Source organism: Castanea sativa, chromosome 2 (assembly GCF_040712315.1).
Source record: "Castanea sativa cultivar Marrone di Chiusa Pesio chromosome 2, ASM4071231v1".
In the NCBI taxonomy this organism is placed as follows: Eukaryota; Viridiplantae; Streptophyta; class Magnoliopsida; order Fagales; family Fagaceae; genus Castanea; species Castanea sativa.
This window is the reverse complement of record NC_134014.1, coordinates 3158658-3186577: the sequence shown is the minus strand read 5'-3', so window position 1 is coordinate 3186577 and position 27920 is coordinate 3158658. Positions and strand designations below refer to the sequence as shown.

Below are 27920 nucleotides of genomic sequence, written 5' to 3'. Positions count from 1 at the left end.
CTTGAGTTCGATCCTTGTCTCCTCCACCCTACCTCCTATTTAAATTCCCACGTGTTGGGCTTCACTTATTAAAATGTAGTTTCAGCCCACACGTGAGGGGGAGTGTTAGAAATATTGGTTAAATGATTAAATTTACCATATCTCAATAGCTTAAACTTTTAGGACAATCGGTAATTTAACAAATACTATAACGAAGACCTGGTAAATAGTTGTATAATGTGGGTGACCATAGGTAATGGATTGAGAATTTGATAGCTACGATGGTGAAATGAGGAATTTGAACATTCAACATCTCATTGGAAGGAAACATAAGAAGATGCCTAGTTGACGTCTCCATTGGATTAGTTTAGTTATATGGAAAATGCTAATAAATACCTTTAGGGCATTGGTTAATAATCCATTTAAAGAAATTTTTTACGGGAAAAGAAAAAAAAAAGCAATTAATGTTTTAACAGCTTTTTTCATTTCCCATAAAAGTGGTGTCAAAACTTTCTTAAAATGGATTGTTAACCAATGCCCTAAAGGCACTCATTAGCATGACCCTAGTTATATATTCTCTTACCTTTCCCCAATTTTTAAAAGGATGAACTGCATGGTAACATATGAAATTATGAATGAAGAACAAGTGAAAATTAAACACAAAATATAACCTAAACGTTTTTAGATCTCTTAAAACAACCAGATTAACCTAGTTATTTAATCAAGTTATTAACTTAGGTAAATTATGCAAATCTATGTTAACACAAAACAATCATATCATGCAAAGCAGCAGAAAAATAAATAACACAATGATATAATGACCTAGGAAAACCAAACCGGTAAAAAACTTGGGAAGGATTTGACCTAACTATCCTCAAAGTAAAACTGAATCTACTATGAAGAAATTGAAGTTTATACAATAGCGACTTAGACCACTAACATCCTATTACTACCTCGAGTAGGAAACTTACTACCACGACCACGTGATAACTCCGAGTCCACGGACTACTTTCTTCTTAGATTCCTCAGCAAGCACAAACACTCCCGCTTGTATATCTTTAAGCTCTTAAATCAGCAACTGAATGATCATCATGTTCTTGACATAATCTTGATCCTTGATAACCCTAGGTATGTGTGAAGGCAAACATCTCTAGATCTCACAAAAGATTCATACACACAGCATCAACAACCACTAAAAACGTGGCTAGGGTTTCCCCTTTTATACCTAAGGCAAATCATAAAACCCTACACGTAAAACAGGCTTAGACTGAGTTGTAATTTTCTGTAGAAAAACAATCTGCACAACTTTCGATCAGTCGAGTCTAATTCTCGATCGATCGAGCCAGGCAGAATTGCACAGTAAATTCTGCAGCAACTCGATTCCAATTTTACATATAAGACACATACTTTGAGTAGTCTAAACAAGACTTAAACGTTTTAATCATGGTTTGCTAATATTATAAATTAGTGTTCTAATACATTTAAACCTAAAGGTCTTAGAACCTAACAAACTCCCCCTTTGGCAATCTGTGACAAAACACAAACATAACAAAATGCTCAAAGTTTACATATAAACAGCCCATTACAAATACAAAGCCCAACATAACAAATTCAACGTAACTACTATCCATCAGTTGCAAGTATAGACAGCAGCATGATTGAATCAACTTGTATATTCCTGTAACACTTAACAAACACATAAACGCATGTGTGAAAAATACAAGTAAAATAACATAACTTCTTGATTTCACAAAAAATATAAACTACAAGACATATATCATGAATAACCTCATGTATAAATCAATAAACAATGTAGCACAATGTGAAACAAGAAACAAATAAGTAAAACAAAATATCTCCCCCTATCATGGATAACCAAACATAAACATCATGATCCAAAAAGATACATACAAAGTGAAGCACCTAGATACAATCTAAAAACTCCACAGCTCCAAACAACTCAAAAATCTCCCCCTAATTACAAAAACTCCTCTCTACACCATATATGCACTCCCCCTTTTTGTGACAAATTGTCAAAGGGCACTCACTCATCATCAAAAGGAAGAGGCAGTCTAATACTCTCTAAATCTGCTCGCAAAGCACGAAGCTCATCAAACATGTCCACCAACAGCTAACCATGAGCCACTTGAATGGTCATGACAGTCTCCAACATACATCGAATTTCTAAATCATCTGAAGTAGAAGGCGGAGGAACATCAATAGCAGCAGCAGGATTGTCGGACGCCTCAGCAGAAGTATCACGTGTAGAGGAGGGAGGAGGAGGAGGTACGACACCAGAAAAGTCAACCCTAGGACATTTAGAGCTCGCTTTTAACTAAGCAGCCCTCTGCCTAAGAAAGGTGGCATCTATAGGAGCAATAATATTAACAGGCTCAGATGTGAGAAACTCCTCTAAACCAAGATGGAGAAGAATCCTATGAATAAAAACAGGGAAGAAAATAGTGTGAGCATTAGAACTACTCCGATGAACCTCGTTCAAAGAACGAATAAACAGATGAGGAAAACTGATAGGAGCATCAATAACAAGAGCATACAAAAACACACATCGCTCAATGGGGATGGTGTGCAGATAAGAAATAGGCCATAAGGAATGACAAGCAATCCGAAAGAAGAGATAGTGGACCTCAGTGAGCTCAGCAGTAGTGATCCGAGGATCAGAACCCCACTGGATAGAAGTCCCAGTGATGTAAGACATGATGTCGTCTAGGGGAGGAGACACATCATAAGGATAGACAGGATACTGAAGAAGAGGCACCCCAAAAGCAATAGCCACTACCGAGTAAAGAATTGGAATCATAGACATGAATAGAAAGGTTAGAATAGAACTCTCTAATCAAGGTAGCTGGAGGGGGGGTGAGAAATATCTAACAAAGGCAGCCAACCCCAACGCTCAAAGTTCCTCCTAATCTCAGGATCTAGCTCATCTAAAAGAACCTATCTCTCTACCTAAATGTTCCTCTTAAGATTAAGTGTCTCAAAAATAGCTTGGTGTTTCTAACTCAAGAATCTCTCACTCTTAAAGGATGGAGCAGAAGAAGAAGATGATGTCCTATTGGCTCTTGTTTTCCAAGGCATGATGCTAACGAAATAACAGAAAAGAACCAAAAAAGAAAACAAGAGAAACCAAGGGCAGACTGCAAGTTAGCACAAAACAATATAAAAAATAACAATTTATATGATGCATGAATAGTGTAAACACATGATGCATGTTCTAAATGCAGTGAGTATCAGTTCAAATTAACTTTAAAATCACAAAATTGGCTTGAGCAAAGAGTTTATATTAAAAACCCCAAAATTTTGAAAAACTACTTGTACAATTCTCAAGACATTGACCAATTGATCATTACACAAGATAGAGAACACATTAAAATGATCAAATTAATCAATCCAACAAGTCAATTTCATCAAATTAAACTTAATTGAACAAAATCCCCAAATTAGGTAATTTCAAGCCCTAGAATTTCAAATTTTTCTCAAAATACCAAATTGATCAAATTAAAAGCACCAAAACTATTGTATATCAACCCACAACAAAAACCCATTGATCAATTGTAAAAGAAATAGCCTGAAACAGTAAAAACCCCAAAAATTCTTGCATTTGAAATTCCCTTCTAAATGCAGAAACAAGAAAATAAATGAAAAAGAAAGGCTAGAATCGACATACTGGCCTTAGAAGACAAAAACCTTGCAAAAGATTCGGAGGAAAACGAGAAAAATAAACTTTGACTCTTAGATTGGTTGAAAAGAGAGAGAAAAAGTTTTGAAAAGTGAAGAACACGTGAAACTCAAACCTTTTTAAAAAAAAACTTCCTGTGCGATTTTCAATCGGTTGAAAAATAGGTTCGATCGATGAAAAATGTCTTCAATTGATCCAATAGCGATCGAGTACCGATCGAAACAAACATAAGTTGACCAAAAATTTAATCGCAATTTCAACCGGTCAAAAAAAAGTTTTGATCGATCAAAATTCTAGAAAAAACTGATTTTTGAAAAACAATGCATTTTTATGCAGAAACTCCTCAAAGCAAAGAATTTTATGAATAAAATGCATAAGTATGAGATGAAATACTTTTCAAAAACACAAGATTTAAGCCCAGATTTCCCAAAAAATAAGGTTTTCACACAGTTCACCTTAAAGTTTCAAACTTCAAAACACATTTTGCATATAGACTCAAGGAAGTATCAATCTTGGATGGCCAAACCAAAATCACACACAATAACATGTACAAAATTTAGCAAAGAGTAACTTATGTAGTGTGTGCAACTAGCAAAAGCTTGAGAGACATGTGAGGTGATATGTGAATAGTAATTAAGCACAATTTCTACAAAATCCATCACATACAATTAAAAGAGACTATCCCTCAAAGAGTTACATTATATAACTCTCACATCTCCTAAAATAAAAGCTTGCAATGATGTAAGTTTCTTGATTTGCCTCATAATGTACACACCAATTTTATTTGATTGATTTAATTATAGTCCAATAATGTACACATGAATTTTAGTATTTAAACCAATGCTACACCTTATGTTCTTTTTGTGAATGAGCTACACTTTCTCGAGCACAGAATCTTATGATATACACTAAAGTGTTCATGATTGGCTAATAAACAGTGATGAGATAGTTATTTATGCCTTGCTCAATAAGTTCAAGTCCGACAATAAAAAACATGAGATTTCAAAATCAAGATCATGTGATCAAAAACTATAAACATCTTCCCACACAACATGCACTACAAGGCTCAAACTAGTAAAGTGCAATAAAATAAGCTCATTCAAGTTGAACAAGGTACATAAACATGTTATGTAAAGATAAATTGGCCAACCTTGATGTCAAATCCAAGAAAAACAATGCAAAACACATTTTGCTTCCCCTTTTTTTTTATGAAAACAACCAAAATATCCTAGAATGAAATGCATGAATGTTATGCAATGTAAATCCTAGAAAAACAAAGAGAACAAAACAAGAAATAAAATAAATAAAATAAAAAATGGTCACACAAAGTAGAGTAATGAAACACACGAACCATGAAGCTAAGAATGACTAGGGACACAAAATCACACCAATTACTTGATGAAGCGTCTCACACTTACTTCTATCAAGAGGTTTGGTGAAAATACCAGCATTCTGACGTTCAGTAGGGATATACTCAAGCGCAACAATCTTTCTTTCAACCAAATCCCTAATAAAGTGGTATCTAATCTCTATGTGCTTAGTCTTAAAGTGTTAAACAGGATTTTTAGAGATGTCGATAGCACTAGAATTATCACAATAAACAACCATGGTGTCTTTTAATATCTCATAATCACTCAAAAGCTTTTTCATCCAAAGAAGTTGTGAACAACAGCTTCCAGTAGCAATATATTTTGTCTCTGCAGTAGACAGAGAGACAGAATTTTGTTTCTTACTCATCCAAGCAACAAGATTGGCTCCTACATAAAAACATCCACCAGTGGTGCTTTTTCTATCATCAGCATTACCAGCCCAATCGAAATCAGAGAATCCAACAAGAGAAAGATTAGACTCTTTGCTATAAAACAATCCATAATCACAAGTTCCGCCAACATATTTGATAATTCTTTTGATAGCATTCAAATGGCAAACTTTAGGATTAAACTGAAATCTAGAACAAATACCAACACTAAACGAAATATCAGGCCGACTAGCAATTAAATACAAAAGACACCCAATCATGCTTCTATATAATGTAACATCAACGGACTCACCTGATGGATCATTGGTTAATTTTGTATTTGCAGCCATAGGTGTTCTAGCATGTGCATCCTTGTCAAGTCCAAATCTCTTGACTAGATTTCTTGCTTATTTTGCTTGGTTGATGTAAATTCCAGATTCCGTTTTCTTCACCTGCAATCCCAATAAATAAGTTAGTTCACCAACCATACTCATTTCAAACACTGTCTTCATTTCATCTACAAAAGATTGAGCAAGAGAATCATTAGTAACACCAAAAACAATATCATCAACATAAATTTGAGCTACAATAAAGTAATCCTTATCCTTTCATATGAAGAGAGTAGTGTCTGCAAAGCCTCTTTAAAAACCATGCTCAGTGAGATATGCAATTAACCTATCCTACCAAGCCCTTGGAGTTTGTTTCAAACCATAGAGGGCTCTCTTCAACTTGTACACATCATCCGGTCTGTGAGGGTTGACAAAACCCTTTGGTTGTTCAACATAAACCTCTTCTTGCAACATGCCATTCAAGAAAGCACTCTTAACATCCATTTGATACAACTTGAAATTCAAATGACTTACTATGGCCAAAAGTATCCTAATGGATTACAATCTAGCTACTGGTGCAAAGATCTCATCAAAATCAATCCCTTCCATTTGTGTGTACCCTTGAGCAACAAGCCTTGATTTATTTCTGATAACAGTTCCATGTTCATCAGACTTGCTATTAAATATCCACTTAGTTCCAATCACATTGACTCCCTTTGGTCTAGGAACTAACTCCCACACATCATTCCGAACAAATTGATGGAGTTCTTCATGCATAGAATTCACCCAATCAGCATCTTAAAGAGCTTCATCCACCCTTTTTGGTTCAAATTGGGATAGGTAGCATGAGTGAGTGATTACATTTAAGGCTTTGGATCTCAATCTCATGTTATCATTCAGACTACCCAATATGTTAGTGATAGGATGATTTAACTTTACTCTTGAAGAGGGACCTTTGACCAAAGATGTGGAAGTACCTTTCTGTTTTGATGAAGGACTAGGCTCTATATGTCTTAGTTGAGTTTCATGAACCGGTGTAGATGGTTCTGAACTTGATGGTACTGAAACAGCATCATTCAACACTAACAACTCTTCATCACTATGCTTCCCAATATAATCATCAGGAATAGGCTCATCAACTTCCATGGTCTTTTCTTGAATAGGAGGTATGTTTTCTGACTGAGTTCCAGAACTCAATTCATCATTGATCACCACATTAGAAAACTCCATGATTGTTTTAGTTCTTAGGTTGTAAACTCTGTAAGCTCTACTAGTAGAAAAGTAACCCAAAAAAATAACCCTTGTCACTCTTTGCATCAAACTTTTCTAGGTTCTCTTTATCACGTAGAATGTAACAATCACTGCCAAATATTCGGAAATATTTAACAATAGGTTTTTTTCCTCTCCAAAGTTCATAGGGAGTTTTCTTGGAATCTGGTCTGAAATACACCCGGTTGAGTGTATGACAAGCAGTGTTAACCGCTTCTCCCTAGAAAGATTTGGGCAACTTCTTGTTATGTAGCATGACATGTGCCATCTCTTGAACAACCCTATTCTTTCGTTCCACTATTCCATTCTGTTGTGGAGTCTTGGTTGAAGAGAACTCTTGATGTGTGCCTTGATCATTGCAGAAGGTAGCCAGCTTTGTGTTTTCAAATTCTCTCCCATGATCACTTCTGATTCTAGCTATCACAGTACCTTTCTCAACTTGCAATTTCTTGCACAAATGTATCATCTTTTCAGGAACCTCAGCTTTATCTTTCAAAAGTACAACCCAAGTATATCTAGTAAAATCATCCACAACAACTAGAATATACTTCTTCCCACCTAAGCTCTTCTTTTAACCCTGGCAGGACCCATGAGATCAATGTGTAACAACTCAAGAGGTTTGGAAGTTTGAACTTCAGTTACAAACAGATGCTTGGACTTCACTTGTTTACCCATCTAACATGGTCCACAAATACACTTTTCTGTCTTCTCGAACTTAGGCAAACCAATAACTGCATCACACTTGAAAATCTTCTTTAATTGCTTATGACTAGCATGTCCCAACCGTTGATGCCATAAGTCAACTTGATTGATCTTTGCACTAAAACACTTGTTGCTTATACTTGGTGTTATACCATAGCAGTTGTCAGCTGTTCTCACACCAATACACATACAGTCACCTCCTCCATCAAGTATCTCACATTCATACTTGGTGAAGAGAACATTCAGTCCATTGTCACAAATCTGACTGATGCTGAGTAAGTTAGCTTTCAACCCATCAACATACCAGACGTCTTCAAACACTAGCAACCCAGGAATGTCCACAGTACCAATGCCTCTAATCACAGATTTGCTTCCATCTCCAAATGTGATTGTCCCAATCTTTCCTTCAAAGAGTGTCTTGAATAAAGCTTTATTTCCTGTCATGTGCCTGGAACAACCACTATCCAAATACCAAAGACAAGAATCACGTGCCTTTAAAGCGGTTAAAGCTATGTAACACAAGTAATTCTCATCACAAGTAATTATACCAAGATGTTCAAGGAAAGATTTAACAAAGGCAACAAGAGACAAAATCAACAAGCAAACAAGATGACATATTTACAAAAAGATTTTCTAAGAATCCATGACAACAAGGGTCAAGGATCTGCTCAAAGATCAAAAGATCTTCAACAAAAGAGCAACCCGCTCTGATACCACTTGAATGTTTTTAGACCCCTTAAAACAACCAGATTAACCTAGTTATTTAGCCAAGTTATTAACTTAGGTAAATTATGCAAATCTAAGTTATCACAAAACAATCATATCATGCAAAGTAGCAGAAAAATAAATAACACAATGATATGATGACCTAGAAAATTCAAACCAGTAAAAAACCTGGGGAGGATTTGACCTAGTTATCCTCAAGGTAAAACTGAATCCACTACGAAGAAATTGAAGTTTACACAATAGCAACTTAGACCACTAACATCCTATTGCTACCTTGAGTAGGAAACTTACTACCACGACCACGTGACAGTTCCGAGTCCACGAATTACTTCCTTCTTGGATTCCCCAACAAGCACAAGCACTCCTGCTTGTATATCTTTAAGCTCTTAAATCAACAACTGAATGATCATCAAGTTCTTGACATAATCTTGATTCTTGATAATCCTAAGTATGTGTGAAGGCAAACACCTCTAGATCTCACAGAAGATTCACACACACAACAGCAACAACCATTAAAAACGTGGCTAAGAGTTTTCTTTTTATACCTAGGGCAAAACATAAAACCCTACACGTAAAATGGGCTTGGGTTGAGTTGGAATTTTCTGTAGAAAAACAATCTGTACGACTTTCGATCGGTCGAGTCTAATTCTTGATCGATCGAGCTAGGCAAAATTGCACAGTAAATTCTGCAGCAACTCTATTCTAAATTTACATATAAGACAAATACTTTGAGCAATCTAAACAAGACTTAAACGTTTTGATCATAATTTGCCAACATTATAAATTAGTGTTCTAATACATTTAAACCTAAAGGTCTTAGAACCTAACATAACCTATTCAAGATGCATAAACGTTGTTAAGAAGCTTCAAATTGCATGAACATGTAAGAGAGAGCCAATTCACAATCTAGATGTGATTTCTACATGATGCATGAGATCATTTCACAAATAGTCCTAAAAAATCACATTCTCACATGTTACATTTAAGGAAAATACATGAACCTAATTTATATGACACAAGGTTGTCATGAAAATATTGTTGTTGTATTGTTTAGACATGTACGTATTAGTTTTATTTGACAACTAGTCGCATACCCGCGTGTTGCGCATGATAATTTTTTTAGAATGGTCTCTTTAAATATTTTATTAATACAATAATTTTAGTTATTAACCATTGGTTTTTCATTAGTTTTTAAGTTAATAAAATCCTTAAATATACAATTTTTTTACCTTTATACACACACACACACACACACACACACACACACATAGTGAATCTTTACACATATCTTTAAGAAAACTTTATATATTCCACTTTTTTGGATACGTAAAATTATAGGCTACTACTCCATAATGATAGTGGTTAATTAATTTTATATATTTTTTTAGTGATCTCATTTGTAACGTTTCTTACCATTATCATATATTTACTAACTAACGATTTGCATAACAAAGACGATAAATGAAAGGTAGCATTGTTCATTAGATTTTTTTAAGTAATAGTGTATGAAAATTATATATATATATATATATATATATATATATATATATATATATATTACAAATAAGGTTTAATTAAATGTCAAAAAATGGATTTTTAAATTTTCTAACTTTATTTCTTATGTAATTTCTACTACTATCAGAGAACATCTCCTTTTTAGTTATGATTAATATGGTTTTCATAGTTAGAGTTTGATTAGTTTTAATTTAAATTTAGTACTATGATTGTATTTATTTGTTGCTTGTTGATTTAATTTTTTAAGTGAATTTAACGGTTTATGTTACCACACTATAAAGTTTTCAATGTTCTCTACACGGTAATCTCTATTTTATTTTTTACTTCTCCTTACAACCTCTTTGTTTTCCAATCAACGATTACTAATTGATGTCTGGTTTTTTTTATTTACTCTTTATTATTTAATTTGTATTGGTTTTTTTCTATACCGTCTCTCTCTCTCTCTCTCTCTCTCTCTCTCTCTCTCTCTCTCTCTCTCTCCATTGACAACCTATCATTTTCCAAAATTTGATGATGATTCTATGACATTAAATATGCATTATTATTATTATTATTATCATTTTAATTTAGTGTTTCTAACTTGATTTGTTTTGTATTTGATTCTTCCTTTGATGCATTGGGTGTGGGAATGAGTGTTTCCCTATCATTACTCCATTTAATGTGGACAATTTTATTTATTTAATTTAGGCAAAATATTATATTTTAAAATTTTTAAAATAAAAAAGGAGTGGAAATATAAATAATTTAATGATATATATGGGGGATGTGGCTAAATTTAAATGTTAAATAAAATGATAGGAAAAAAATAAAAATAAAATACATAACAATAAACACTAACTTATCCAAATAAGTTCTATGTAATATAATAATAGTACATTCTTATATACTATTTTTAACTATTTATAATGCAACATGATAATATTTAACAATCAAAGTCGTAAAAAAAAAACCATAAAATACAAAACTAAATTACATCAACCAAAATAGAGTTCTAAAGAATACAAAACTTTATCAAGCTAAAATAGAGATAAAAGAAAAATATAAATATAAATCCACCAAAAAATTGAGGGAGAAAGAGTGGGAAATAACCACTTTTTTGTGAGAGAAAATTATGTAAAGAATGGAAGAGTGAATGACAAATTTATACTAAGATGATGATAATAAAAAAGTAAAAAAAACAAACAAACAAAATAAAGGAAGATAAAAGGAAAGAGGAAGAGTGATATCAAGCTAGAATATTTGGAGAGATGAAAAGGCAAAGAGAAGGAGAAATGTTGGAGAAAGTGTAAATGTTAAAAAAAAAAAAAAAAAAAAGAGTACAATTTGATGAGCACAATTTTATTTTATTTGGATTTAAGTACAATATTACATTTTTTATTTTTTAAAACAAAAAGAGAGAGAAAATATAAAGAATTTAATGATAAGGAGGATGTGGTTGAATTTCAATATTGAGTAAAATAGAAGAGAAGAAAAAAAATATTTAAAAGATATAACAATAAACACTAAATTATCCAAATTATGCTATGTAATGAAATACTAATTTATTTTTATCTACTATCTTTAATTTTTTATAATATAATTGGATAAAATTTAACAATCAAAGAGCAAAATAATAATAATAATAATAATAATAATAATAATAATAATAACTTAAAACACAAAATTAAATCGTATCAACTTAAATTAGAGTTCTTAAAAATACAAAAATTTATCAACCTAAAGCGGAGATGCAATAAAAAATAAAAATCCACCAAAAACATTGAGAGAGAGAGAGAGAGAGAGAGAGAGAACCTTTTTGTGAGAGAAAACTACGCAAAAATGGAAAAAAGTGACAAATTTTTAGTAAGAGAGAAGGGATAAGAAGAGACATATAAAGGAAGATGAAGAGAAAGATAAATAGTAATATTAAAGTAAAGGGTAGTGGGAAGATGAAAAGGTAAGAGAATAAGAAAAGTTGAAAAAAGTGTAAATATATATATATATATATATATATATATATATATATTTTAAAGTGAATGTAAGAAAAATTATAGGAAAATTGGAAATAAAAAAGAAATATATATATATAGGGTCATGGATTTTGGGATTTGGCCGAGAGCATGTGGTTTTGGCCGAGAAGCATGGGTGGTCCGAATCCAAGGAGTACTATCTCCTCGGATAAAGCTAAACGCAAATCTGGTATAGATCCTAATGATCAAGGATAACCTTTCAGGAAGTTCTAATGATAGCAACCAGTATCATGAACATACAAGAGGAATAAGGACTCAAAAATATCTAAAAAAATGCTGCTACCACCGCATTAATGAGGAAGTGACCTCTGAACAGTATTATGGCAGCCTTACAGTCATCCCAGAAGACTTTTAGAGGGGGTTGATGGGACAAGTATCAGTATAAACCATCAACTGTCCACATGTAATCCACGTGTAGGGTAAGGATGAAAGAAGAGATGTAATAGAAATAAAGGTAGAGATCCCAGAGAAGGGAGAGGATGGAAAAAAGAAAAAGAGAAAGCACTATAACAATCTCAACAACTCCTGTAGCTATTGTCCTCCAATATATACTAGAACAGAGCTCCTCAGATTGTGCCGAGGACAAACTTTCTTGCACAAACTGGGTTCAATTCTTGTTGGCTCATCATCCAAAACCATATTAACTGTTATCCATGCACTAAAGCCTAACTCTTTGACCTACTCTCTACAAATTTATTGTACTAGGTTCACAAGGCCAAGATCCCTTACATTTTTGGCTGGTTTGAAAATCGTGTCCCTACATATATATAGATGTTAAAATTGATAAAGATAAATATGTAAAGTCAATAATCTATTTATATATATATATATATATATATATTTGTAAAAAAAATGGATAAATAATAAATAATAGTTATGTGGCGAATGACGTGGTGATGAGGTGACGCAACAAGAGCTCAGTAGCAATAAATGTCACGCTTCAACTTTTAGTAATATATAGATATAGATAAATTATATAGTATTGCAGTTTACGAAAGTTAGGCCAGAGGTGAGCCTAGTGGTGAGGATGGTCGCAATAGTGGGCAACTATTATTACATTATTGATTGGGAATTCAAGCCAAGTGGCTCCATTAAATTGGGGGTATTTTATCAACTTGAGAATTATTTTTTGAAAAATATTACAATCACCAATAAATCTCATAACAAATTTTACAGCTGTTGAGGTAGTAAATTTTTACAACTGACATAATTTTTTTTTTTACATCAATCACAATCTCTCACTGCAACAATTGTAAAATTTATTGTGAATTCAGACTTACTGTCTTTTTTTCTTCATCAAACCCAAAAAAAAAAAAAAAATTGTACTAAATGAGGTGTTAGTATACATAACAAGCTCCTATGAATTAATGGTATGTCTCCCTACCTCACAAACTTTGAGTAAAATGGTAACATCAATACTGATTTCTTTGTCTCTTACTATGAGCCCTTCTCAAATTATCTTAATAGGTTGGAATATCAGGAGTTCTAGATGTGAAGGGTGTGACATATACTCACATAGATCAAATAAAGAAGAATGTGCATGGCACATTGCTAGCAGAAAGCACTATCGGTGTGTACCATGACCACTTCTTGACATACTATCTTGACCTCGACGTGGATGGTAAAGTCAATTCCTTTGTCAAAAACAATTTGGAAACAATGAAAGTAACTAGCCATACCTTGCCAAGAAAAAGTTATTGGACAGTAGTGAGTGAAACTGCCAAAACTGAATCTGATGCTCGAATTCAGTTTGGCTTGAAACAAGCTGAACTAGTAGTTGTGAACCCTAATAAGAAAACAAATGTTGGGAACAATGTTGGTTATCGTCTAATTCCAGGATCAGTGGCACACCCTCTCATGTCATACGGTGATTATTTACAAATTCAGGGAGCCTTCACTAATAATCATGTGTGGGTTACATTGTAAAACAAGTCTGAAAAATGGGCAGGAGGACTTTATGCTGATCAGAGACATGGAGACAATACCTAAGCAGTTTGGAGCCTCAGGTAGTATATGATGAATAAAAATCCTCTATACCTCTTTTAAAGTTTGCCGGCTAGAACTTTATAGGATAGATGTGTAGGAAAATTACCACGAAATTCTTAACTTGTGAGAAACAGAAAATAGGGAAAACACATGCCATAGAAAAATAATCACACACACAAAAGATAGTATTTACATGGTTCGGCAATTTGCCTATGTCCACGGAGTTGCAGAAATTTCACCATTATCAGGGAAAAAAAATACAAATTGCAGCTATAATCTTTTTTCTCTCCCTCAAAACAACAACAAAAAACCCTAATCATCAAAAAAACGTTTTTCTATATCCTGTCAGCCCAAGCCTCCGCTCCATGGACTAAGCCTCAGAAAATCTCCCATTAAAAAACCACGCAACATTATTCGGGTTGGGTCGGGTTATCAACCGAATCAAACACAACTAGGCTCCACAAAACCCAACAAGATATTGCGGTAATTGTGACCAATGTTTTCTAATGCACTTTTTTTTTTTGGTATATGAATGCACAAGAATAGGAAAATTGAAAACAAGGACATAGTATTATGGTACACCATTGGATTTCATCATGTGCCTTGCCAGGAAGATTTTCTAGTGATGCCAACCTTTGGCGTTGGGTTTGAGCTCTGGCCAACCAATTTCTTTGATAGCAATCCAGTCCTTAAAACAAGAGCTCTGTATATTGTACACTGGCCTAACTGCACCAACTAACTATGAGATTTTACATTACGTTGTAGTAAATAAAGGAGTTCAATAATGATATCCTTTGTCATTGATTATCTTTGTAGATTTTACATTATAGTATTTAATCAGTGTTAAGACCGACTTAATTATTATTCGGTTAATAATAAAAGCCTCAGGTTAAACAGATAATCATCACTATCATGTAAGTGTGGAAATTTAAAGAAGACATGACTCAAGAAACCCGTGAAACAAAATATTTTCCTAGGAAAACCTAAGGAAACTTAACCTTATCAATCCCAAGGTGAATAGATTTACTATCAAATAGAACTATAGAAGTTTATAGACTAAATAGCCCTAATCTTTGTAAACTCAACTATAGTTACTAAACTTATCGTCCTTTAAGTGACGCTTTTACGACGAGTCACTTCTCTCACTCTCTACTCAGATCCATTGATATCTCTAATAGCAATCCACTGCAATGTGAACTTCCAATCATCGACTTCAATATTCCTTTAAAAATTTGAATCCAATACACTTGATATCTAGAGAGCAGCAACTTTAGATTTACTAGTTCAAATAGTATTTGAGTAAACACTAGTAGTGACTTTAAGAGCAGTAGGCACAAAATCTTTTAGATCTCAGAAGAGTAGCTCTAAAGTGTTAGAAGAATGTGCATTATGGTTTACTTATAAAGTAGACCAAGTAGGAAGAAAACCAAAATCACAAAGTGGACTGGTGGGCTAAAAAGATGATTCTGCATGTACACAGTTCAATCTGTCAAACTTAAGTTTTGATTGGTCGAAAGTCTTAAGCATTGAATAGCTTGAATAAATTTAAAATCCTACTCATGCACGCTAAATACCAATAGCTTGAGCACTTGTCTAAACATTCCTATAGAGTCTAAGAGATATAAATAAACAAGTTTACGATCACGAGGTTGCCAACACAAAACTGAATATTTAAATCCTAATCTATATATATTAATAGACAGAGCTCAAAGGAAGTCATTAGAATTTGAAATTATAATCCAATTTTGTACCATATGTCTAAATTATTATAATCCAATTTTGTACCATATGTCTAAATTTATGTGGGGACCATACCATAATTATCTACTTAAGTTTGTGCCATATATTCACTTAAGTTTTTTTAAAATTTTTGTGCTAAATAAGTTAATGAGTGCAAAATACTAAGAATCTAATATTAATGAATTATTAAATTTATACAATTATAAATAAAAAAACCAGTCACATATACTCAATAAAAATCACCACATAACAAAGATCACCACATGTGCCATCTTATCAAAAGTTAGAAGAAAAAAAAAATGATCATAAGTAGTATAAAATTTATGTAAGAATTTTAATATGACTAATTACGTTTATTTTTTAAAAAAAAATAATAATTTGACTAATTATTTATATTTTTATGATAAATATTGTGTTTAATATTAAATGTATCTATACGTATGCATGTGTTACATACTAGTAGTCATAAAATGAATAATGAGTCCAAATAAAAGATGAAGCCTTAGATACCATTTTGGGCTATATTTTGTGTACAAGTTAATACGAGGGAGTACTAGTAATGAAATATTAAAACAGGACCTCAAGCTTGAAAGTAGATGAAAGATATAGATTGACTTCCATTAGTCTTGAGAACTGGGGAAAAAAAAAAAAAAAAAGGAGACATGTAGCAGAAAATGGTTGGTGGAGCGTCAAATTGAGCATTTAGCGTAAGACAAAAGAGTAGGATTCTTACTACTACTAAAACTAATATTTGTTGTTCATCCCAAAAAATGCAAAATTTATAAGCTGTAACTATAAAAATACAGACCTTAACATCCTCTTTTTTAAAAAAAATTAGCAAGAAATTATCAAAATCTGATAGTTAATTTAATGTCCAAGTTACATTTTCCAAGCATCCATGTAAACCATTTCCCATCCAAACTGCATTGAGAACTTTTCAAACTGAACGAGTTTATGCAGAGTAAAAGAGGTAGTCACTAGCCTGGTCACGATGAGGGATATTCAGAATAAGTTCGTGACAATTAACTCAAAAACAAACCACACAAGTACAAAAATAACACACAGAAATTGGTACTAAAATTCCCACTCATCTTATCTCATTTTTATTCATACTACAAAAACAGGGGTACAAGGCTGGCTCATAATAAACCGGACCTAGAGTACAAGAGAAAGCCAACAATCAACAAACTAATACTTTCGATAGTTTGAAACATAATCATATACCTGCGGTGGTATCCCAACTTCCACTGTTCCTTCCAGCATTTGTGTCACTTTCTTCATAGAGGGCCTGAGAATCGGATCCGGATTAATGCACCATAATCCCACCAAGGCCATTCGTTCAAACCTCTTGAAATCGCTCAATGCTTCGGGTTCATGTCCCACCACCATCTCTAGCTTCCCAGAAATCACACAACTTAGAACCCAATTTGAAAGTAGTAGATCATCCTTTTCACTCTCCTCCTCAACCCGGTTTGATTCTATGTGCCTTCTTCCGCAAATTATCTCTAGTAACATCACACCAAAACTGTAAACATCCACTTTGGCAGTTATAGGTTCCCTCCTAAGCCATTCTGGTGCCATATATCCTATGGTGCCTCTAACATTAGTGTCAGTTCGAGTTTGCTCTTTATTCAATAGCTTGGATAGTCCAAAATCTGATATCTTTGCACTATATTTGACATCAAGTAGCACATTGTCGGGCTTCATGTCACAGTGTATGATCTGAGCCTCACATTCTTCATGCATGTAATGTAAACCTCTAGCTATTTCAAGCGTTCAGCTCTCTGAAGCCAAGTTGGTTTCTCTCCCTCCTTGAACAGAAAATGTGACAATGTTCCATTTGGCATTAGCTCATATACTAAAAGTCTCTGATCGTTCTCAACACAATATCCCAATAGTCTTACCAAATTCCTATGATGCGTACGACCAATTATTTTCAGCTCTGTTGTAAATTCCTTCTCACTTTTCTCAGTGCCTTTTGTTAGCTCCTTCACAGCAATATCAATCTTGGTATCCTCTGAAGTTAGACTACCACAGTAAACTCTTCCTGAAGCACCACGACCAAGGATCTTAATAAATCCATTTGTTGCTTCACGCAGCTCTTGCAATGTGAATTCTCGAAAGTTAATTCCAATGGTCTTTGCACTTGATGACTTCCATCTCTTCAATACATTTCGAAAGGCTGGATGATAGTACAAGGCAAGTGCTCCAAACAAGAAAGCAAAACCAGCACTTATTATAAGGCCAATCACCAAAAGAAGCCGTGTATCAAATTTCTTCCTTTTCTTTGGAGGACTTGGCTCACTCTTCTTCTTATTAGGCACCTTGATAAATGCCACTCTGCCTTTGGAGGAAGCACTTTTTCTTGCATTTAACAGAGGCATCCTCTTCTTGATACATGTTGAATTCATCCAGGAAGCAGCCAAGGTATAACAGTCATCCATAACAGCCTTCTTGCATCCCTCCACATCAACGTTTCTTACTTCACCCAAATCTCCATTGTTAATATCAGGTGGGAAATCAGCATCATCAATTACCTGCGAGAAATTGAAGACAGCATAAGAAAAATAAAACATACCTTCTGTCCATATTGAATTGTAGAGAATGGCAAAACTTTGGTTTTTAGCTGAGTACATTTGGTTACTTGATATTATTCAAACACTAGTTATATTGACAATTAAACACAAACAGTGATATTTTTTTCCAAAAACAATTAAATTCAATACAATTATGTGCATAAATTTAGTTTAGAAATTTATTGTACTGCACTTAAGGAATTATACAATCAAATCCTATGGAAAAAACTTATTGCAAATTAGTGTATTAGGACTTCTTTTAGTCTATAGCCTACAACTTTGAAAGCCTTGGATGGAACAAAGGTTTCTTCAAAAGACTAGTCAAGGGATGCCTCAAATTTTTTTCTTATTGACATTTTAAAATATCAATTAACAGTTTAAAAATAGACCTCAAAATTTTTTCTTATTGACATTTTAAATTATCAATTAACTGTTTAAAAATCGACTCTTAATAGGATGGGTATTTATCTATCACTATTACTATTATATAAATAAATCCAAATAATGGAAATAATCTTTATATTACCATTGTGCTAAAATTCCTCATTGAAGGGTCTGCGCAATAATTCACCATGTTTTCCTGGTAGCATCCTTTTGATACATCCCTTGGATCTACCTGCAGATAGCCCGGCAAGCAACTACAGCTCACTGTTTCATTATCTGGAGAAGTGCACATAGCATATATGCCGCATACAGAATTCACGAAGCAAGGGTCATCATTGGCTCTCCACACCCTTTTCCATCCACTGCCATTTCTTTTATGGTAAATATATTGTTGGAAATTGCCACCATCTTCAACTGTTACTCGATGATAGTAGTCTTCAACTGGGCTTGAAAGGTTCTTTGTTATAGAGTGAATTTCATCCTTAGTACCATTGACAAGGTACAAGGAAGCACTCTTATCAAAGACTAGGCTCACATTGGCTGCAAACGTTTGTGTGGTCCAATAACCTGGGTCAGCAAAATGATAGGCAGAGAGCACCAAGTTTCCATCAAATTGCATTAACAGCATGAAATCCCCTGTTGAGTAAGTTGAATTTGAACTTCCTATTGCATTGGAATAGAGTGTTTGGCCTTGGTCTAGAACTTGACCCGGTAAGAGTGTGTTTGTTGGTGAATCAAAGCTCCGCCAAAGGATTCTTGAACTGTCATCTCTTAAGACAAAGTTACCATCATTTTGCATGGTGCCTAAACTTGCAGCAGCTCCACTATATATTTGTAGAGTACTCCCATTAGCATATGTGAATACAAGAGCTCCGGCATTAGTCAGTTGGATTGATGATCCTTGTTCTGCTGGGCTGTCACGGTTGGCTGACCAAACTAGTGTTTTCTCTGGAATTTTATCAAACCAAACCCCAACAAGGTAGAGGCCGCTTTGGAGAGCATAGAAACCAAATGCAAAATCACCATTGAGGGACAGCAAAGAATCATTGGATCCAGCAGTGATGCTAGAACCTATGCTCATGTTAGGAGATATCTGGCCATGTAAGCCATAGAAATTTGAAAATAGTATTAGAACACAAGGAACAATTTTCCTTAGAGCCATTGTTAAGTGATGTGAAAATCCACATAAGATGAAATCATTTTATAGGGAGCTACATGTAAAATTCCTTGGAACTTTGGTTTATTTTAGCAAAGTTTTACAATAAAGTCCAGTGACACTTTTTCATAATTGTCAACCTAAGAGGTTGTTAAATAAACATGATTTAGGTGATCGTACCATGTGCAGTGTTTAAACACTAATTAAAATTTGTCTATATTATTATTATTATTATTATTATTATTATTATTACTATCATTGATAATTTAATAATTGCAAAGAAGGCTTAAAAGTTGAAACTTATTAATTGAAAATACCAAAAATTAATGCAGATTGAAATACAAGTTTGTTATCGTAAAATTTGTTGATAACGTTGTTGTAATTTGTATTAAAAAATTTAGATCCTAGATTCTTTACTGATATATTTATGAAGTAACAGTGCAAGTGGTTACCTTGAACTGTGCAAGTCTGTCACGTCTCCGAGTTGAAGTGTCGCTGATTGAAAATTTGCAACCATCTATCACGTTTTGACTGACTCTGTGAGACGTGCCAAACAAGCTAACATTGAAAGTTGTGGAATTTTTTTTTTCTTTCTTTTTTTATTTTTTTTTATCTCCAATGCCTCTACATGATTCAATGATGGAATCCTGCTTTCTCATTAAGTTTTTTTATAGGCCTAATTAGTGACTGTTTGTATTGCACTGAAACGCAGTTACGACTTTCTTTGGGCATTTTTTTGTGGATCTTGTGTGCTGTTTATGAGACTCTCAAGTAAAGATTTTAGCAAAAACAACTTTAAAACTAGGTCTCACGGTACTATTTATATATTTAAAAATTATTTTGTTACAATATTTTTAATTTTCAGTAATAAGCGATATCCAAACAGACCCTTATATTCATGTTTCCATGTTTTTAGGTTGCAATTTCTTGTATTGCATGTGATTGGGAATAAGAAACTAGCTAGAAAAATTGTAGACGTTGGAACTTTCAATGAATTGTTGGTCTAAGGAATTCAATTATCAGTAGCAAATTCAAATGCAGTGGTTAATTGTATTTGCAAGTGTTCTAGCAATCCAACAATTCACTTTTTTCACACATATATACACTTAAATTAAGTAGAATTTCTATCTTTTATATATATATGATAAAATTCAAAATTGGCCCTCTAAGTTTCAACTTTTGTCATTTTAGTCCTCTAAATTTCAGTTTTGTCATTTCAGACCTTTATGTTTTAGATTTTGTTAATTTAGTTCTCCGTTACCTTTCTGTTAATATTGCCGTTTACTGATGCCATGTTGAGTTTTTTTTTTTTTTTTTTAATTTCTTAATTAAAAAAATGAAAAACTGTTATTAAAAAAAAATTGAGGGAGACAACACTCACAAAACACAGATTTTCACCTTTCCTTCCCCCTTCCCAAGTCATTGAAAGCTCAAGTCTTTTATGACTATCCATATATATATATATATATATATATATATATATATATATATATATATATATAGTCATCTACTAGTTGAACTGTAGACGTTTGGACTATCCAAGAGTTGTTGGACTTGGTCCAAGGAATTCGATTAGTAGTAGGAAATTCAAGGCCAATCTTTTCCAATGGGAAATTGCATTGGCAAGTGTTCTTGTTGGTGAGACCAAAAAGTTATGCAGAATAGATGGAACTTCATTATGATTAGAAAGATAGTCATTAACTATCTCGTGGAATTCAATTAGTAGTAGGAAATTCAAGGTGAATGGTTATCACCATTTGCAAATGTTTTTGGTGGTGATTGGTGAACTTTTGGTTTATTTTAGCAAAGTTTTACAGTAAGTCCAGTGAAACCATAAATACCACAACATTTTTCATAATTGTCAAACTAAGAGGTGGTTAAATAAACATGATGTCAGTGATAGTACCATGTGAAGTGTTTTTACAAGAATCACAATATTTCTAAATTATTATTATTATTATTTTTGATAATTCAATAATTGGAGAGAAGACTTGAAAGTTGAAGCGTCTTAATTGAAAATACCCCAAAAATAATGTAGATTGAGTTGAAATGTCTTTATTGAAATTCCCAAAAAATAATGTAGATTGAGATACAAGTTTGTTTGGTAAAATTTGTTGTGTTATCATTGTGGTAATTTGTATGAAAGGGACAGATTCTAGATTATTTACAGATACATTTATGAAGAAACATTGAGGGTCTGTTAGTTATAGTTGGTTAAACAACAATTTTCAGTATTTAAACAATAATACACATATTTTCTCATACTTTTTTACCCACATATATTTTCAAAAAATACAAATAATGTTACTAAAAATCTCTTATCAAGTGGCCCTGGCTTGAAGTGTGCGCGTCTCCATGTGCTAGAGTCGTTGATTGAAAATTTGCGACCACATATCACGTTGTGGACTTTTCTCATCTCCAATGCCCCACTATGATTCAATAATGGAATTGTCAGTACTGTGCACTCCATTTCTTCAAGTAAAAGGTGCTAGAAAAGTCATAATATATAAAGACAATTTCGTTATCATTAGAAACCTTTGGACTATCCAAGAGTTGTTGCCTTGTTGGACTTGGTCCAAGGAATTCGAGTAGTAGTAGATTATTCAAGGCCGATGGTCCATTGCATTTGCAAGCCCTCTTTGGACTATCCTTGAGTTGGACTTGGTCCAAGAAATTTAATTAGTTGTAGGAAATTCAAGGCCAATATTTTCCAATGGGAAATTGCATTGGCAAGTGTTCTTGTTGGTGAGCTCGACTATCATCAGAAATAAGATACCAAAAAGTCGTGCGGAATAGATGGAACATCATTGTGATTAGAAAGATAGTCATTTACTATCTCGTTTAATTGTTCACCTTTGTACTTTCGATGATTTGTTTGTCCGTGGAATTCGATTAGTAGTAGGAAATTCAAGATCAATTTGCATTTGCATTTGCATTTGCAAATGTTCTTGGTGGTGATTGGTGAGCTCTCCACTATCATCGGGGATAAGATGCCAAAAGAGGCATACAGAATAAACAAAAGAAAGATAGTCATTTACTGTCTCGTTGAATTGTTCGCCATTGAACTTTCATGATTTATTGTCCTATGGAATCGATTATGGAAATATTGCACCTACTGAAAAATTTTTAAGGAACCAATTATGGAAATATCTTTGAAAGATTAGATCCCATTGTAATTTTAAAACTGTATATAAAATATACATTTTTTAGATGTGGCCCTCTAATTATATAAATCCTATATTTTTAAATTAGATTGTAATTATTTGATTATTATATTGTTTGAATTTTTTTTTTTATTTGAGAAACACACATATATATGTATAGGAGAAGGGGATGAGATAAGGGAATACACTCACACGCTAACACTAAAATTGCATGCGGTAGTTATAGTTAGTGTCGCGGAGCATCTTACTAATCACAACTCGCCATATGGCGAGTTGTGGCACAAAATTGTGCTAAAAATTGTGTATCTAGCATAATTCTTCTGTTTGTCTGGATGAAAGCATGGCTTTGTACTTAAAATATTAGATAATAATGACATGGTGCTCTCTAAACAATCAGAGCTGTTTTAAGCAACAGAGAATTTAGAAGTTTTATTGATCATGCTGCAAATTGCAGATCACAACCCTGCAAATTGATACTAAAAACATAAACAAAAGACAATAAAAATTTCTATTAAAACATTTGCGCATCAATCAGAGGTGGAACATCAACTTCAACAGTTCCTTCTAACATCTGAACAACCTTCTTCATAGATGGACGTAGAGTTGGATTAGAACATGTGCACCATACTCCTACCAAAGCCATCCTCTCAAACCTCTTGTAATCACTCAAGAGTTCAGAATCATGACTCACAGTGGCTTCTAAGTTCGCAGCTCTGACACAGCTCAAAACCCAATCTGTTAGAATTGTGTACTCCACATCCATTGATTCATCAGCTGGATGCAATTCCATGTGCTTTCTACAATAGATAGTCTCAAGCAACATAACCCCAAAGCTGTAAACATCCACCTTGGTAGTTACAGGTGCATTCTTGAGCCATTCTGGTGCGATATATCCCATTGTTCCTCTTACATTGGTGTTTGTTCGAGTTTGATCCTTCATCAGTAGCTTTGCGAGGCCAAAATCTGCTATTTTAGCAGTGAAATTGTTGTCAAGAAGAACATTCTGTGGCTTTATGTCGCAATGGATGATCTGGGTATCACACTCTTCATGCAAATATAACAAACCTCTTGCAATCCCAAGAGCAATTTCAGCTCTACTTTCCCAGCTGGGTCTTTTCCCTTCCCCAAACAAGAAGTTAGATAAAGTCCCATTCTTCATTAGCTCATAAACCAAAAGCCGGTGACTTTGCTCGTTACAATAACCGAACAACCGCACAAGATTCCTGTGATGTGTCAAACCAATTACTTGTACTTCTGTCAAGAATTCCTTTTCACCTCTTTCAATCACTTTCTCCAACTTTTTAACAGCAACCTCAACCTCTTCATCTTCTAAGGTTAAAACCCCACTGTAGACAGTACCAAATGCTCCTTGGCCAAGCATATTCTTGAATCCATTTGTTGCTTCTTGCAAATCTTGGAATGAATATGCCTTCAAGTTTAGCTCCACTGGCTTTCTTTTTGGAGGGGGCTGAAGTTGAACACGTATATAACGCTGAGCCAAAGGGTGATGATAAATAGCAATGGCTGCAAATAGCACTGCAAATATTGAACATGACAGAAAGCTTGCTAACAAAACAGCACTGGATGGGGACTCCTTTTTATCTTTGGGGCCCAAATCGTGATTCTCCACTGGAACTTTTATAAACACCACCATATTATTAGTGGCAGGGCTGCTTCTTCTGCTATTTACCAAAGGCATTCTTTTCTTGTAACAAACATTATTACCGCTGTTAAAAACAGCAGCCACACAAAAACAATCATCCATCACTTCCTTCTTGCACTTATCCGCATCTGTTGGTTGAATTCTAGCCAAATCCGCAAAATCATGATTTGGGTTATCAGCAGTATTGAGTGTTTGAATAGTGAAATTCAAAGCCGAAGAATTTGGTGCACAAAAATCCATCACTACATTTGGATAACACCCTTTGGAAGGAGTGTTTGGATCCAAAGGTGAATAACCAGGCAAGCATCTGCAATTGACTATTTTATCATCTGGCGTAGTGCAAAAGCCATATACCCCACAAATATTATCCACAGTGCAAGGCTTAATAATAGCCTCCCACACGACATTCCATTTGCTAGCTCCATTTCTTTTATAAAAGGCTAACTGTTGGAAATTTCCTTTGTCATTGATAGTTGCTTTGTGGTAGTAATCTTCAATAGGAGTGGGCACTACGCTTGTCATATTGTATGCCATTGAATTTTTTTCTACATAAATAGCATACATGAAAGCTGTGGTTTTGTTGAAAACTAGGCTCACATTGCCATTGCCAGCAGTAGCGCTGAACCAGTAAGCAGGACCACTAAAACGAAACGCAGATAACAGAATATTCCCATCAAGTTGCTGAATCTCCAACTGATATTGACCAGTGGAGTAGTCAACTGTGCCATTTGCATTGGAGTGCAGCTTCTGGCCCATCACCAAAGTTTGGCCTAATAAAATGGTGTCTGTTGGGAAATCAAAACTCTGCCAAATGATTCCAGAGGAAGAGTTTCGCAATACAAAATTGCCATCATTTTGCATTGAAGCTGATTTTGTAGATGTGTGATTGCATATGAAAAGCTGAGTCCCATTTGTGTGTGTGAGTACAAGTTGGCCATTGAGTAATAACTTGATGGTTGATCCTTTACCAGCTGGATCGTCACGATTTGCTGACCAAACCAGAGTTTTCTCTGAAATTTGATCAAACCAAATACCAACAAGGTACTGATTGGTGACAAGATGGTAGAACCCAAAAGCAAAATCACCAGAGGGAGATTTCCATGAAGAATCGGATCCCGCAGTGATGCTAGAACCCAGTTTTGTTGTACTGTTCTGTATCTGAGCGCTTGAGCAAAGTAAGGCGAGAATGAATGAAAATGACCAAAGCAGAATTCTAGTAACAGCCATTGGTACTAAACAAGAGAGATCATGAGGAAGAATGTGAAAAGTTGGAAACTAGTGAAAATGCAAAAATTACGTGCATCTATTCTATACGTGTATACGAGGACAAAAAGTATTCTGGGACACGATTAAAAATTAAGAAAAGAATAGTATAAGATTAAAGGCTAGTATAGTAGTATGCATGACACTCAAATCGCTAGAGTATTTAAGCAACGTCAAAGACTGTTATCTTGCTTTATTTAGATTGCAGAATTGACCTGAGCCGCCACTGAGTTGGATTGGCATAAAGAATTAAAGATAGTACTATTTGACAGTTACAAGCAGATAAAAATACGGTGCAAAGTCAGATTTTTAATGCGCACTTTTGACTTATTTTACTGAAAAAGACAACTCAACATTGACGCGTGAAGTGTATTGACCGCACCATAAGAGTCATGAATCATCAATGGCATCGTGATTAGTGGGCTTGATGATTCAAAAAGATCAATGCTTCTAGGAAATTGCGGGACTAGTGCTGTGTGTTGAATACTATAACGAAGACCTGGTAAACGGTTGTATAATGTGGGTGACCACAGGTAATTAATGGATTGAGAATTTGATAGTTACGATGGTGGAATGAGGAATTTGAACATTCAACGTCTCATTGGAACCATAAGAAGATGCCTAGTTGACGTCTCCATTGGATTAGTTTAGTTATATATTATCTTACCTTTCCCCAATTTTTAAAAGGATGAACTGCATGGTAACATATGAAATTATAAATGAAGAACAAGTGAAAAGTAAACACAAAATGTAACCTATTCAAGACGCATGAACGTTATCAAGAAGCTTGAAAATGCGTGAACATGTAATAGAGTGCCAATTCACAATCTAGATGTGATTTCTACGTGATGCATGAGATCATTTCACAAATAGTCCGAAAAATCAGATTCTCGCATGATACATTTAAGGAAAATACATTAACCTAATTTATATGACACAAGGTTATCATGAAAATATTGTGAGATTTTATGTGCTCATATACTTTCAAGCATTTTGATCTACTTCGATTTAATTCCATCCACGTCAGTCCATTCAGTCATTTTAATGGATTGGTGCTTTTTAAAAAACTATATGTAAAGGAAGGGTCTAAATATTTTCTGCTTTGACTTTTGATAGATTAAGATATTGAATTAATATGCAATTTTCCAATGTTCAATTTTAGATTTATGCAAAATAAAATTTGATTTTTTTAGGTTATGTTATGCTTGATGGAGGGCTTAGGATGGCTTTGACCTCACAATATTGCTATAAATTTTCAAGTTAAATTTTAAGTCCGAAATTGCTACATATTAATGAATTAAAAAAAATACTCATGTCATTTTATATTAAACAACCATTGGTTTCTATATTTTCCATCATTAGAAATCATTCTGATTCTTTTTGCTGTTTATTTTCACGCTTTGTATGTAATTATAAATTGTTAAAATTGCAAATTAAACAATTCTTCATTTGTTTGTATACACCATATATTTTTGTAAATATTGCTGGACTTGCTTATTTTAGCAACAAATATTGAAAATGGTGCTAAGCAATGTAATATAATGTAATTTTTTTCCAATAGATACAAACAAATAACGAGTACTTTTAATGTATAACATAGAATTGTTTAAAAAATTATGAAAATATATAATTTGTTCAGGTTGTGATGAATATCACCCAAAATCTCCTATGGTACTTCTTTTCAATTTACTGGTGAATATTTACAATAAAATTTACTAAATTTTTTTATTGGTTGATGCAATTACTAATTAGACAAAGTTTAGTTACAAAACAGGTTGTAGCATAGCCTTACTCAATAAAATAGACATTATTACATATTTTGAAAATCTAACCATTGAATTACATGTTCTTTACACTCTTAATACATATGTCAAATTTTGTGTTACTTGGATATTATTTACTATATGATCTATAAGCTTATATTTTATGCATAATTTTAAATTACAAAAACTTGCAATTTAAATAATTTATTGATGATATAGCTATTGATCTTTAATTTTCTAGAAATTTTGCAAACATGGAGG

The 27920-nt window shown here is 33.6% G+C and overlaps 1 protein-coding gene and 2 pseudogenes across 1 annotated transcript; 1 reads left to right on the top strand and 2 right to left on the bottom strand.

Annotated features, from left to right (window-relative positions):
- Positions 1-11773: 11773 nt before the first annotated feature.
- On the top strand, positions 11774-14689 carry LOC142624315 (amine oxidase [copper-containing] alpha 2, peroxisomal-like; annotated as a pseudogene).
- A 2069-nt stretch (positions 14690-16758) lies between these two features.
- Positions 16759-19812, bottom strand: LOC142623980 (G-type lectin S-receptor-like serine/threonine-protein kinase LECRK3; annotated as a pseudogene).
- A 3560-nt stretch (positions 19813-23372) lies between these two features.
- Positions 23373-26027, bottom strand: LOC142624330 (G-type lectin S-receptor-like serine/threonine-protein kinase LECRK2). The gene has a single exon (XM_075797864.1). It carries the CDS (start codon positions 25858-25860, stop codon positions 23482-23484), a length of 2379 nt encoding a protein of 792 aa, XP_075653979.1. The 5' UTR covers positions 25861-26027; the 3' UTR covers positions 23373-23481.
- Positions 26028-27920: the final 1893 nt, after the last annotated feature.

Coding starts and splice junctions, on each gene's coding strand:
- LOC142624330 (XM_075797864.1), bottom strand. CDS start 25,860: ATGGCTGTTACTAGAATTCTGCTTTGGTCATTTTCATTCATTCTCGCC.